Source organism: Schistocerca serialis, chromosome 4, assembly GCF_023864345.2.
Source record: "Schistocerca serialis cubense isolate TAMUIC-IGC-003099 chromosome 4, iqSchSeri2.2, whole genome shotgun sequence".
Taxonomy (NCBI): domain Eukaryota; kingdom Metazoa; phylum Arthropoda; class Insecta; order Orthoptera; family Acrididae; genus Schistocerca; species Schistocerca serialis.
This window is the reverse complement of record NC_064641.1, coordinates 837,811,271-837,826,248: the sequence shown is the minus strand read 5'-3', so window position 1 is coordinate 837,826,248 and position 14,978 is coordinate 837,811,271. Positions and strand designations below refer to the sequence as shown.

At 38.8% G+C, this 14,978-nt stretch overlaps 1 protein-coding gene across 6 annotated transcripts in view; it reads right to left on the bottom strand.

The window, feature by feature from the left end:
• Nucleotides 1-14,978, bottom strand: part of LOC126473462 (actin-binding LIM protein 2) — a 361,677-nt gene that overhangs the window by 99,229 nt on the left and 247,470 nt on the right. For 5 of the 6 annotated variants that reach the window (XM_050100530.1, XM_050100532.1, XM_050100531.1 and 2 more), the window contains 5 exons: nucleotides 14,243-14,336; nucleotides 13,927-14,017; nucleotides 8,400-8,563; nucleotides 7,838-7,909; nucleotides 5,877-6,069 (listed from right to left, as the gene is read on the bottom strand). In XM_050100530.1, the coding sequence (XP_049956487.1) occupies nucleotides 5,877-6,069; nucleotides 7,838-7,909; nucleotides 8,400-8,563; nucleotides 13,927-14,017; nucleotides 14,243-14,336 (614 nt within the window). The remainder of the gene's footprint in view (nucleotides 1-5,876; nucleotides 6,070-7,837; nucleotides 7,910-8,399; nucleotides 8,564-13,926; nucleotides 14,018-14,242; nucleotides 14,337-14,978) is intronic. The other variant, XM_050100529.1, reaches the window with a different exon arrangement.

The window sequence follows — 14,978 nt, the reverse complement described above, 5'->3', positions numbered from 1 at the left end:
TTTCAGAGCTGCCAATGACATTTTAATTCTATCAGAAATAGCAAAGTACTAGACAAATGCAGGAAAAAAAGTCATATCACAAAACCTATAGTAAATGGGCTATCTGATCATGACATGCAGCATCTTGTGTTAAATGTTGAAACTTGTCAGGATAAAAAATCTATTAAATCTTAGTACAGGAAGGTAATAAATAAGTCAAAAGTTGAGAAATTCAGTAAATTGCTCAAAGATATGAACTGGATAGATGTTTACAATACGTCTGACTCAAATGGAAAATACAAAGCATTCATTAATATGGTTGCCTCCACTTTCGAAAATCATTTTCCCTAAAGTGCTGTCATTGTGAAATACCTGTGCAGTAAGCAGGCAGTCTTCATCTGACTGGGAATTAATTACATGTGGTGTTCCTCACCATTGCTTTGGGTCTATTGCTTTTACTTGTATACATTAATGACCTCTCATCTGCGACATTGCCAGATGCTAAGTTTGTTTCGTTTGCAGATGATACAAGCATTGCAGTAAGTAGCAAGTCAAGTACAGATTTAGAAATTGCTGCTAATCAAATTTTCACATACATTAATAAGTGGTTTAAATCTAATTCACTGTCATTAAGCTTTGAGAAGACGCACAATAGGCAGCTCAGAACCTGTACGAGATTTCCTTCCAGTATGAGTATAACATCTGAAGACATGCAGATCGAAGAGATTGACAGTGTTAAATTTCTGGGATTACAACTCAATAATAAATTCAGTCGGGAAGGGCATACAACAGAATTGCTTAAGCGCCTAAACAAGTCTGTATTTGCTGCGAGAATTATGTCAGATTTTGGGACCCAATATTCAAGAACACACATTTTCGATAAATGACCAGCAACCATCAAAAACTTGGTTTCAGACAAAGCACGGTTTGAACAGAGTTTGAAAGACTTTTTGATAGGCAACTCCTTCTACTCCATAGATAAATATCTTAACAGAGACTTTTAAGCCAGCTTAAGTAAAAATATCGGTTAGATTTCAGTTTTGACAACACTTGGTCACAACAGTCAATATTAGGTATTTTGTGCATGAGAAATTTATTAATAGTGCATAACAGTGTTTCATTCTGACAGCATATTAATTCTGTAAATATTAGCTGTTCCAGTTTACTGCATTGTATTAACCTATTTCAACTATCTCCTGACAAATGATCAAGGTAGTAAGTATTATATTCGAATGTTTTATTTTATACTTTCCGACATGTTTCACACCCGCGAGAATCATTTCATTTTTTGGGTCTATGGAACAAAAAATGAATCTAATCTAATAATCAAAGAGCAGTTGAACAGAAGGGGCAGTATCTTGAAAAAGAGTTCACAAGGTGAAAATCGACTAGAGTACAATACGGGTAATGGAATGTAGTTCAATTAAATAAGATGATGCTAAAGAAATTGTAATAGGAAATATGACACTAAAAATAACTGCTGAGTTTTGTTATTTGGACAACAAAGTGTTCCGAGTAACATCGAGCGCTGGCACGCTGGCCTGAATGATACAGCAGAGAAGGCTGTGAGACGACGTCAGCCAATAGAATGCTAACTAAGATGACACCGTGACACGAGCAGCACCTATATGAAGAGAACGTAAGCGTCATTCCAGCTAGTCTCAACCGCTTTAGATGATGGGTACTAGGAGAGCCACACTAGAAGACGAGCGATCATCCTAACTGTTTAGCTAAGACTTGTGATCCATACCAATTGCTTGCATGGATATTGTATACATCGAAGGACACTGATAATTTGCATGTCGCCAATTTCTTGCGACACTTCATTATGAAAAAGACAAAGTTAAGTATTGTCAATTCAGTTATTGTAACAAACTCCATTAATAAGATTTGCTTGAATGTTGTCTAGCTATTGGAGAAAACAGCTTCCTAGGCACCCTATATTAAATGAGTGGGCAGTATCCAACATTGGCGATGAGTTATAAGAAAAACTCGTCAACTTGCAGCCATGGAATTTTCTTTTGTGTTTTGCTGGTGCCTTAACTTTCTCTTGTCTTTACTTTGCAGGGGCATTTACTTGCTTTAACAGCCTCTTTTCCTAATCAGTGTTTTCAGGTGGGCGTTGCAGAAATTTCTTGCTTTCCTTGTCTGTTTCTTGCATTTCTCTCTTCCAAAATGACCACCCTTTCTAACCCCTCCCCAATAGCTTAGTGGTCAGTGTGACAGACTGTCATGCTGACGGGTCTGGGTTCAATTCCCAGCTGGGTCGGAGAATTTCTCTGCTCAGGGACTGGGTATTGTGTTGTCCTCATCATCAGCATTATCATCTCATTACCATCAACATGCAAGTCACCGAAGTGGCATCAACTGCACCAGGTGACCTGTCTACCCGACGGGAGGCCCTAGCTACACGACACGAACGACATTTCATTTCATTTCATTTCATTTCATTGCATCCCCTGCTCAGGTGGCACAGCTGCCAGTGTTAGATGCAACACAGCTAATGCAGATGTTCCAGTTCCAGACTCAGCAATTGTCTACACTGCTCAACACGGTGCAGCAGCTACTGGCTAACACTGCAATCCGACAGAACAAGCACCACCTACAGAAACGCCTATGTCTAAACAGTCTTTTCGCCAGTTTCAAGAAAACAAAGAGGAATGGCTCGAGTGGTTGCAACAATCTGTAGCCCACGTCATTGTTCACAATGTACCAGGTACTGTGAAAAGCCATTACCTTCCTTCAATGGTAGGAATTGCAGTGTTCCGATTAACTCAGAAGTTATTCCCTAACGCCACTCCAAGTGAACTTTCGTGTGTAAAGGTTGTGGATTCGCTAACTAACTATTATGACCAACAAGTGAATGTGGTAGCAGCTAGGCATCAATTCTTTAATTGTAAAAAATGATCAGAACAAACTTATTGCGAGTAGGTCACAGATTTGAAGGGTATGATGAGGAAGTTCAAATTCAGATGTGCTTGTGGTGCTTTATATTCAGGTGTTACGTTGCATGATACGATCGCGTACAATATACCTTATGTCAACAATCCAATCCACCATTTCAGCAGGTAGTGCAACTACTAGATCAGTATGATTTAGGTGCCCTGTTGGCTGATAAATCCGAGCAACCAGCCATTGGTCGAGTTGAGTCCCTTGTTTGTGACGGGCCCATTCGGCGGCGGCAGTTTGCGCTCCACACCGAGTGAACAACACTCCATGCCACATAAGGAGCTCGCTAAACAGGCAGCTACACAGACGAACAGAATTAAGTCTTGCCCTCAGTATTATTCATGGCACAAACGCCGAGACTGCCCCTCCCAACAAGATCAGTGTCGCGCTTGTGGCAAGAAAGGACATGTACAGTCCGTATCTTTGCAGCAGAACAAACCTAAGAATAAAGCCCACTCACAAAAATCTAGTCACAAGGTCCATGTCGTTAACGCAGTATATTCAAAGTCTGCGGCAGGTGTTAGCAAATCTAGTAGCAAGCATGCAGTTTCTCAGTGATACGTCAGTCCAACAAACTTTTTGTTCATTTGCTTCTTTGTGGGAAACGTGAAAATTTCTGTTCGACAGATGAGTGTCAAGTAGCTTTTCAAAAACTTAAAGATGCAATGCTCAGTGATCAATGCTTAGTTCACTTTGATCCTGTCAAACCAGTTGTACTGCAAGTTGATGCTTCCACTTACAGAATCAGTGCAGTGCTTTCGCACAGAATTGGTGATAAAGACAGGAATATATCTTTCACATCAAAAGTGTCGTCCAAAGCTCAGTGTAACTATTCACAAATTGAGAAAGAGGCTTTGGCTATTGCGTATGGTGTCACCAAATTCCAACACTATTTGTATGGCAGAAAGTTCTTCCCAGTAACAGATCACAAGCCTTTGCAGTCCTTGTTTCATCCAACGAAACTGCTTCCTGTATGAACCGCCCAAAAATTGCAAAGATGGGCTTTGTTGTCATCTCTAATACCAGTACGAGATTGTATATTGTCCAATGGCTCAACACGAGAACGCGGACGCACTTCCACGTCTTCCAATTGGCCCTGATACAGACTTTGACACTTCTGTTGCATCTTGTTGTCACATCAATGCTCAGGATTCTGAATTGCTTCAATCATTTCCCGTGAACTATAGGACAATTGCACAGGCCACGGAAGCTGACTCAAAACTGAACATTTTGCTAACATACATTCCCACATCCTGGCTCGTTCCTTGCATAGTACAAAGAACTCTGCAGTACTTCGGTACTTTGCACATCGGCATAGCCTCACTATGCTACAGGAAGGTGTGATTCTTGTTCAAAATGACAGTGGACAGTCACATGTGTTGATCCTAGATGCTCTGCAAAAAGTAGTGTTGCACTCACTTCACCAAGGACACTGGGGGATTGTTCGTACGAAACAGTTAAGAGCGTCGACACTGTACTTGGCAGGGTACGGACACCCAAATAGGACAGATGACGTCACAGAGTTACGCATGTGCGGAAAATCAGTACGCTCTGCTACAAAAATTCTCTGCTTGGCCGAAATTGCAATCGCCATGGCAACAGGTGCACACAGACTTTCCGGGACCTTTCTGGATTTCTCATTGGTTTATTGTAGTTGACTCATACAGCAAGTTTCCTTTTGCTGTGCCAATGAACTTGACGACATCACAAAGCACAATTCAGGTGTTGTCCTTTGTTTTTTGCCTCAAAGGTTTACCTGGAGCCATAGTGTCAGACAACGGCCCTCAGTTCACGTCAAATGAATCTGAGACATTCTGTGAATGCAATGGCATACTGTGAATGCAATGGCATACAATATCTAACTAGTGCACCGTTCCATCCACAGTCAAATGGCCAAGCAGAACGTTTTGTCAGAATCTTCAAGCAGCAGATGGCCAAACTTCACTCCACACACATCAAGGATCAAGCATTGCAACTGTTTCTCGCCTCCTATCTTTTGCACCCATGAGATGAACCATTGCCGGGGGAACTGCTTCATGGCCACCACTCCACCTGCTCGAGTTTTACATGATATTTAGCAGCAGCAAAGGTGGGCGCAAGGTGAGATAGTCCGTCAACTTGGTGCTTGCATGTATCTTATTTCAGGTCCGGATGGAATGTAGTGCCAACATCAAAATCAACTTCACCAGTGTCATGTGCACAATGATCTTTCTGTCTCTTCCCCCAGAGTAGAGCAATGAACTAATGAAGTGGCACAGAATTGAATTGGCAAGAAAAGAAATTTATGGCTCATTTTAACTAAAAGAAGGGAACGGTCAGTCAGACACAACCAGCGTTATCAAAGAATCGTCAATTTGGTGATGGAGAGTAGTGTGGGGGAAAAGGAGACTATGGTTTAACTACAGCAAGTGGGTTCAAATGTATGTAGGTTGTAGAGATGAAAAGGCTTGCACAGAATAGACTAGCTTAGAGGTCTTCGCTGCACAACTTACGAAAATACAGTGGCAATTAAAAGCAAGCAGTGAATTCCATAAACATTTTACTGATAGCCATTTTTTTCAATGCAAATGACATGTTGGCATTCACTCTGCTACAACAAAAATGGTAATAGCAATAACCTGCAGGAAGTGATGTCCACAGTGCCCAACAAGGTTTGTAATACTTAAAACTGGTACATATGTTCTCCAGCATATGCAGGTTACATTTTCTGAGATGCACATTTGTGACTATCCACTCTGAGTTCTATCACATATCCAGGATAACATGTGTAACAGTGATGATAACCAACAAAACTAACAATAGCACGCATTTTACATCATACGAGAAGTACAACACTCAAATAGTTCGACAGCAATGGCATTTTGTTAAAAAGTTCATCTACATACTTCAGCCCATGAAACAAATCACTGTAATATTCAAAAAGATTAAACAATGATACTTCAACTTACAAGATGGACGATGAAAATGCGGTGAAGTTGGCGGTTTGTCATACGGATCAATGGGTCGTCTAAGGTATCCCAGAGAGGGTTCCTCTGTCAAGTAGCTGTAGGTATAAATCCTGCTTATGTCATCATACTGGTTACTTTTGTATTCTCTCAGAATAAGACCTGGACTTCCTGTCCGGTGGTAACCCCCTGAATACTGAAATAAACAAAAATTGTATACATAAGGAAAACTTAGTAGCGATAAGGAAATTAATATATATTTTTGTTTAAAAGTTTATTCTTAAGTCATGCATATAATGGCAGCTTCCCCCCCCCCCCCTTCCCCCCAAAGACTAACGGGAAACGTCAAAATGCACACAAAATCTGTCACAAGCTATAGTACTGACACACATTAGTTTTCCAATAACTATACCAACTAGAAGCAACTTAGATTGGTTATAATTATGAGGCATATGGTGATGTCAGATCACAAGTACAATGTTACAGTCTAAATAAAATTTAACTAGAAAATGAGTATTAGTATCAGAGTAGAGAAATTGAAAAGAAGAGAGGAAGAAATAGAATTTAACAAGCCAATGTTGATTTAATTAAAAACAGAGACGTCAGATGAAAAATTAAAAGTAAGTAACATAGATTTTCCTACAGCTAAGCCCAATAATAAATGTGAAATCCTCATTTCAAAGTATATTCTTGATGATACCTGGATTCAAGAAGAGAGCCAAATCTTATACACTTATGATGGTGAAGTCTGCATTAATTACAGTTCGTACTTCTCTGGAAGAAATGTGTGTGATAGAATCATGCAGTCTACACATTGAGCTACACATCACTTTCATATTCTTTTAAAACTTTTATTACTAACATTATCCATCAGGAAATAAAGTGCTACTTTCCCCATTACCTAGCTCCTCACAGCTGATCTTTTTGTGCATTTATTGTTTTCTAACAAATAACTAGAACTGTTCAAACAAATTACAGGGATGATCAAAAACACAAGGAACAAACAATGGTCACCTGCAGCACACAATGGATTTAGCACGTAAAAATCACAGTACAGTTATTGTACTGGAACCCACCGTGACACATTACTACTTCTGAAAACTGTACCATTAATTGTGGATGTTTGGACTGAAAAATATAGCCTGTTGTTTGACACTGCCATTACAATGTACTATCACAGGATCATCATAAGGAACTGAACAAAGAATGCCTCAACATGAACTAAAACTTCAGGTATATACAATATGTCAGTACGTTAAACAAGGTGAGATCTGTGGTATTCTCTGTATGTAGTATTGAAACAATTCAGCATATCATTTTATTTGCAGCCCCCCCCCCCTCCAGTTTTCCCCTTCTCTGACTATATGAGCAAAAATTAACAGAAAAATTAGATAAATTGATGTGTACATATAACGTTTGTCACGACAGGTTCATTCCATAACAAGCAACTGCTAATAAATATCACCCCACCCTGTCTCCTGGCACATATCGGCATCCTAATTACACAGTATTTCATATCTTAAGAAAATGAAGCCTTTGATACAGTAATAAGAATGCTGGAGGGAGGTGTGAGAGATACAAACGTGCATCCACATACATGAAAGACACACAGGAATTCAAAAAAAAGACACAGAGTGAGACACACAGTATCGAGTATTTCTTAGCCTTGTGCAGGTAGATATGAACTGTAATGGTGTACAGCTAATGCTCATATTACAAAAATACTTATTACACAACCAATGTGATTTAAAACACATTTTAACCAACTGCACATTTTAAACAAAAAAGGCACAAGTGCACCCTCCCTCCCTCTCTCTCTCTCTCTCTCTCTCTCTCTCTCTCTCTGAATGAGCATTACAGATTTCATACTCTAATTTCCATTCAGACACACACTGTAGAAAGTGACTACTTAATTTCAGTACTTACTAGTAAAGTAACACATAAAAGTTTACACCTATACTAACCTTCCTTGATAAGCTATTATAAGGGCTATATAATGAGCCATTAAGGCTAGGCGTGCGGGAACGCAGCGAAAACTGCAAAACCAAATAATCACACCAAAGGTTAAGAAATAAATTTCTTTTTTGCAAAGCTAAATGCTTTTAAATGACAGGCATGCCAACAAATTCTACACATGAAATCATGCTAACAAAACAAACATGCAAAAACAATGGAAAACTAAAAATCTTATGTAGGATAAAAAACAGTGCAAGTTATTTATATAATTATCACAGACAATTAAGTAAATCAAAAATATCACATGCTTAAAGGAAATGTTTGGACAGTTACTACAAATTGAACTACTACTGCTTGTGTATAATTGTTAGAATGATTTTTCTTAAAAAATTATCACAAGTGAATGTAACATAAGCCTTAAGGCAATTTGTTTTATCGCAAACAAACAAAAACACAGAAAAGGAAGGAATCTGACAAATCATGCATTTACTACATCAACTACTTCTGTTCTTCTACTCCAAATAAAACATGTAGGATTCTCTTTCAAACCAAACAATGCCAATTTCTTGCCTGCATCTCACTGACAGCTGAGCTGCTCATGTGATCAAATTCACGTCCTCCTTCTTTCCCCGATTCTCCGTCAGTGCAATGGCCATTTTCTAATGCACCATTTAAGACTGCACCCCCATTTTCAGTTGGCCCTGGTCCGCAGCGAGGATGCCATATTGCAGTACCTAGAAGATGGATTCCGTATTAAATTTAAAACATAACAACAGAGAGATAATAGTCATTATGATTATCTGAATACAAAATAATTAGCAAAAAGAGTACTAGCAATTTCACTACATAAAATAAAACTAAATAAATAAGCCGCTTACTCAAAAAATTCAAAAATGTTAAGTCTTAAATTCATCATTTTACTCCACAGCAAAACAGCAGCAAAATCCATCAATGTCCTACCACTGTTTACCTCCTTCTTAATCACTGTTATCCTATACATAGTCTGTAGTGTCCATGCTCTCTTCAATATTCAATTATGATGCCAGTCAGTGTACTCTGAATGGACTTTTAATTGATATGAGGTACAGCCACCTCATACTGATGAGAGTCTCAAAATATTTGTTTATAGAAGTGCATAATTTCTGCTTTTCCCCTGTAACTGTTTGGTTGCTCTCCATGTTTCATGGGCATACAAAAATTTACAATAGCCCTGAACCTGGAAGATAATTAACTTTGTTCTAATAAGTGTTCTCTACTTCTACAGTGCTTGTAGGTCTGTTGGGTCTATTTGTGAAGTCCACACTGTGGTGACTGTACTCACGACTAAAGAGAGTACCGCACCACAATTGAAAAGTTGCACTTGAAACACTTGTTGCAAAGTAGCTGTATGGGTTGGCAATACGCAGCCAACTCATGGTCATCACATGTGTGAATAGCACCTGGTTGACACCTCGTTAAATATCGGAGCACTGAGCTACAGCAAACTGTTCTCTTCAGTGCACCGGGTCGTGAACAGTCTCCAGTTACCACCGAGTCTACAAACTGCAGTGTTTGTCCATCGTCTCAGAGACTTAATCTCTGTAGGCATCATAGGCCAGATCTGAACTCGATGCAGGCATCACTTACAAGCAGTGACAGGCCTTTAATATTTTAAAGGACTTCTCATTTGGAATGATTTCAAACGTCTAATTGTGCTGCACATTTCACAAGAAGATGCATCTTTTTTAAGCTGAGTATTTCTTCATATTTAATAAATATCCTTTTATCACTAATTGTTGGGAATCTTTTTGATTGAAGATAATCTACACTGTGCTGCTCCTGCATTCCCAACAAATAGTGGTACTTCCACCCCCTGTGACTGCATTACCAAGGTAACAGAATGACTAGTCAGAGAAAAACATGGAGTTACGAATAGTATAATTTCATCCCCTGTATGTATTTTTTTCTTTGCATTTCTTTGGTCTTTCTGGCATTAGCAAATACCAGTGTTTCTCTGATAACAACTTAAAGCTATTTCTTGGAATATGTTGGATAAAACAGAAATGTCACCTGCAAAGTCAAGGTCTCAAAGGTTTCCTTGAAAAATCTATCTCTTATACTTCTGTTGTTATCTTGTTTACGACATTACGCAATTTTTAAAAGCATCTGGAAGATACAACAATCCAGTTCCACTTCTAGATTTATTGCAGTGTTACTGGTAACTTCCTCTGTATCCATTGTCGGACCTGCAGATGGCCCTCATGTACCACTTTCATTAAAATTATGATCTTTGCCACGATTCCTTCAACTTCCATCTTTGCCGCATCTTTGCCGGTAGTTGTCCCTCTTGACACTGTCAAAAGCATTCTCAAAATCCACAGATACCAGCTGGTTCCATGACTGGAATTGAACCAGCTGTTCCAATAAATTACCAAGTGTGGTTATCTCGCCTGTACTAAAGAAGATGCCTTTGAGATCATCTTCCTCGCTACATCTTCAGCAGTGTTCAGTGTACAAATATCCTTATAACAATCTTGCAGGGGACAATAACAACATTATGGTTCTCCAGTTATCAGTTCCCATAGATGAGCATAAGGTATTTGTTTTGCAGCATGATACAAATACATTTTTTCCATTTGGTTGGTAGTTGTGAATCTACATAACAAGAAATTGTTAGACGTATGTCATGCATGAAATGTATTCACAGTTGCGAATTTGAACAATCATCAACTTTATAATGGAACAATAACACTGAAAATTTGTGCTGTACCAGACATTATGTATATTCCTGCACAGGGGGACATTTAATTAAAAGTTGCTTGTGCACTGTTGGCAGATAAATATTGCAGTGCATTGTGCTTCAGACAAACACAGTCATTGCAATATCATACAGAAGTACATCAGATGATTATGGCACTCCTTTGAGGACTTCTAGTTGAATATTATCCATGCTAGCAGCTTCTTCCTTTTTTTTTAACTTCACAAGGTCTACACCCACCATCACTTGTTTGATCCATAACAGTCACAACAGTTCTTTACACTTTTAGACTGACCATCGTCTCTGTTTACTTATTTGCTAGGCAGGAAATTTATTTTTCTGTCTGTTATTTTTGCATATCTCAAAAGTTTCATGTTTATGTTGCAGTTTTCCATCAAGTTTTTGGTCAATGTTCATGTCATCTCAAATGCTTCTCGATTTATTTCTCCTGGGAAATGTGTTGTTGAGGTAGCAGGAGCTAAATTAGTAAGCCACTAGTGGCAATATTTTGCCAACTTGAAAGGTTTACACTGTTAAGATCTTGTGAAACTAGTCTGATGTGTATATTTTATACTTCTTGAAGAACCAAAGAACGTTTTTACTAATTCATCCAATGCCTTCTGGGTTCACACTGCCATGCTCTGATGTGTCACTTGAAAGTTCTCTAAAGGTCTAAATACATGTTTCATTTGCAAACATTATTCTGTATGAAATTTCTTTGCAGATTAAAACTGTGTGCTGGACCGAGACTCGAACTTGGGACCTTCGCCTTTCGCGGGCAAGTGCTCTACCATCTGAGCTACCCAAGCAAGACTCACAACTGCCTTCACAGCTTCAATTCTGCCAGTGCCTCATCTTGAGTCGTGCCTGGGTAGCTCAGATGGTAGACTTTCCCAAGAAAGGTAAAGGTCCCGAGTTCGAGTCTCAGTCCGGAACACAATTTTAATATGCCAGGAAGTTTCATATCAGCGTACACTCTGATGCAGAGTGAAAATCTCATTCTGATTATTCTGTATATTGCCAATGTCAGATCTATGTCTTCATGTACAGACAACTGCTTCAACTTTGGAAATGTTGACTGACAGTTTTACAATTAATAAGTAACAGTCACTTTCCCCACCACCATATTTCTTTTTCTTTTCATCTAACGAAGATTTACTGAAGTTTTTGCTTAAAGCACAGTGATCTCTTTAGATCTCTCTGCAGCTCTGTGGAGATAGTAAGTCATCCATAACATATTGACTATGACAATGAAGAATATCCAATAATGAGCTCAAGTGGAGAACTTAAGCATAACAGTAAATTCTGATTTTAGTATAAGATTCCTAGATCTTCTCCTGAAGAAAAATTAGTACAAATTTCTCAACTTTTTTGTTTCCCAGTAAATCTCCTAGTACGAGGTTTGTCCGGAAAATATGTACAAAAGTTGAATAATGTCTTTACGTTACAAGTTGCAGACACCGCCTGGTGAGACTACTACTGTAATCAATCCCATCAACCCTCAGTTCGAGTCAGAGCACTCTGCGTGAAGGTGGGAGTGTGCAGCAGCTTGTTGACAGTTACCCTTTTTCATCTGCTGTTGGCATGGAGCTCTCTCTGATTCAGGAACGGCACATCAACATCAAGTTTCTTGCAAAGCTAGGCAAGAATGCCGTGAGATTTTTGAGTGTTTGAAACAGGTTTACGGAGACAATTCTCTGAAGAAACCAACCATGAACAAGTGGTTAAAAAGGTTCCGGGATGGCCGAGAAGAAGTGAACGATTACCCTCGCCCAGGATGCCCGTCAACATCAAGTTCCGATGCAAATGTTGAATGAATTCAGGCTTGTGTTCTTAAAGACTGTTTGACAATCAGAATGATTGCTGATGAGCTGTCGATCCCCAAAACAATCGTTCACGAAATCCTGACACAAAAACTTGAAATGAAGAAATTGTGTGCGAAAATCGTACCGAAGTTCTTGACGCCAGAACAGAAAGCAAAGAGGGTTGAGTGCTGTGAGGATTGGTCGGGAGCAGAGGAATGTGGGGAGTTTCTCAACCGAGTCATCACTGGAGACGAGTCCTGGTTTTACGAATTCGATGTGGAGCTCAAATCTCAAAGCAAGAAGTGGAAACTAGCAGGAGAACCGAGAACAAAAGAGTCACGAAAATCAAGGTCCAATGTGGAGAAAATGTCGATTGTTTTCTTTGATTCTAGGGGCATTGTTCACAAGGAATTTGTTCCTCCCGGCCAGAGAGTGAACGGAAATTTTTACGTTGAAGTTCTGACATGTCTCAGAGCTCGTGTGGCCCGAGTTTGACCGGAGTTGGCAAAAGGGGGCAGGTGGATCCTTCATCACGACAATGTGCCTGCTCACACGTTGCTCGTTGTGCGTGAGTTTTTGGCCTGAAGCTCAATCACCATGACAGACCACCCACCTTATTCTCCCGATTTAGCCCCGTGTGACTTCTTCATGTTCCCGAAATGCAAAATGGTGCTTCGGGGGCGGCACTTGGGAGATGTGGAAGCCATCAAGATGGAAACGACACGGCAACTGAACAACATCACAACTGAAGACTTTCAGCAATGTTATCAACAGTGGAAACGGCATTGACAGAAGTGTATCGCGTCTCAGGGCAAGTACTTTGAAGGAGACCATATTGTAATACCTGAATAATTGTAAAATAAAGTTACTATTCAACTTTCATACGTATTTTCTGGACAAACCTCGTAATGCTCAATTTGCTATTAAACCTAAATTATTTAACTGAATCATTAATCAAGTTTTCTTAGATAACTACTTCAAATTAGTAATTAATATCAGGATCGGACAACTGAGTACGTTTATGACAATAATATGAAGGATCAAGGACCAGACCGTTATTGGTTGGCCCTCTGTAGTCAAATGATCCAGTTGATTGTGTACATATCTTCACAACAACTATACATACAGAGGAAAACACACAGAGCAGAAATACTGAGAGGGAATGGCCACTGCACAAATTATTCAAATAACGATGAACAAGATGTTTTATCAGAGAGAATGGTATACATTGCTTATTCATGTGAGATACCTTGTTACATTTCATTTTTACATTACCTCATAAGTTGAACATCTTTTGTATTTCACACTTATTTCACCTTATTTGCTAAATGTGTAATGAATTACTACTACTTTTTTCCTCACAAATGAATGAGAAAAGAAACATGATACACAGTTTAGAACTGGGTTTTGTAACATGCTGTTACTGTTTTAACCGTCATTCTGAAAGCATCCCCTATCAATCTATTTGAATTAGTTTTATATCATCACAATTTTTACTCCTCTTACACTTCTTAAAAACGTTGAACAAAACAATTACAATGATCCAAAACAGTACCTTGCAAATACATTTCTTCTCCATCTCCAAATGGATCACCACATTTTGTGCAGCGAGCACATGTTGGATGGAAGTGATGGTTATCACCAGCCTAGAAAATGGAAGCAATTCATTTGTATAAATATCTGACAATCAAGAGGGAAAAACTATTATGCTGTTTTGACACTGTGATTTAACATTACAAAAAATGTATTCAATGTAATTATCCAAATACAAGCCTTCGTTCAAGGTTCATTCATGTTATTCCATTTCCCCAATTTTCCAACAGACGCTGGTAAGAAATAATACAAGTAGTATACTGTAAAAAAATAATTACCTGCAGCACTTTCCCTGATATGTATCTGCTGCAATATGCACATTTAACACCAAACTGCTTTTGATAATCTTTCTCACAGTACGGAACACCATCTCTGAGAACATAAAACAGTTAATAAAAGTAATGTAAACTCAATGAAGGTAACTGACAAGCAAGTTATCTGTGAACACAGGGTGAAAACTTTTAACGACACAAACTAACCTGACAGTAACATAAATCAAGTATCACAATTGCCATCATATCATAGCAACATTTCTTCCAGCATAGGCAATAAAATCAGTATCATTATTATTCCCATTTAGTTTTTTTAAAAATATTTCAGTTACTAACCAAATTTCAAATGGGAACCTTAACTATTTCTGCAGCAAATTCAGTCCTCATGGTCAGATTTGAAGAGGCTCCTCATGCCTGGCAGTGATGTGCCTGTATGCCACTGACAGCACCCTATTTACCAGTAGTTTCATGCGTAATATGAACCCTGGTGCAGCTTCACTTTTTCCCATATACACACAGCATTCCCATATGTGTACGGCAAATTGACTACCAGGAAAGACAAAATCTTTGGGAAAAATCTGTGCTAGCACACTTTTCCTTGCTGCAGATGATACAAGCAAAGACATTAGAAGTAGCACCAGTCTTCTAACTCAAAAGACAGCTGTTACAATATTTGATAACATCAACATACAGTTCAAAGTTGATTACATTTTAGAAAGACTCAATACATACAATTCAGTAC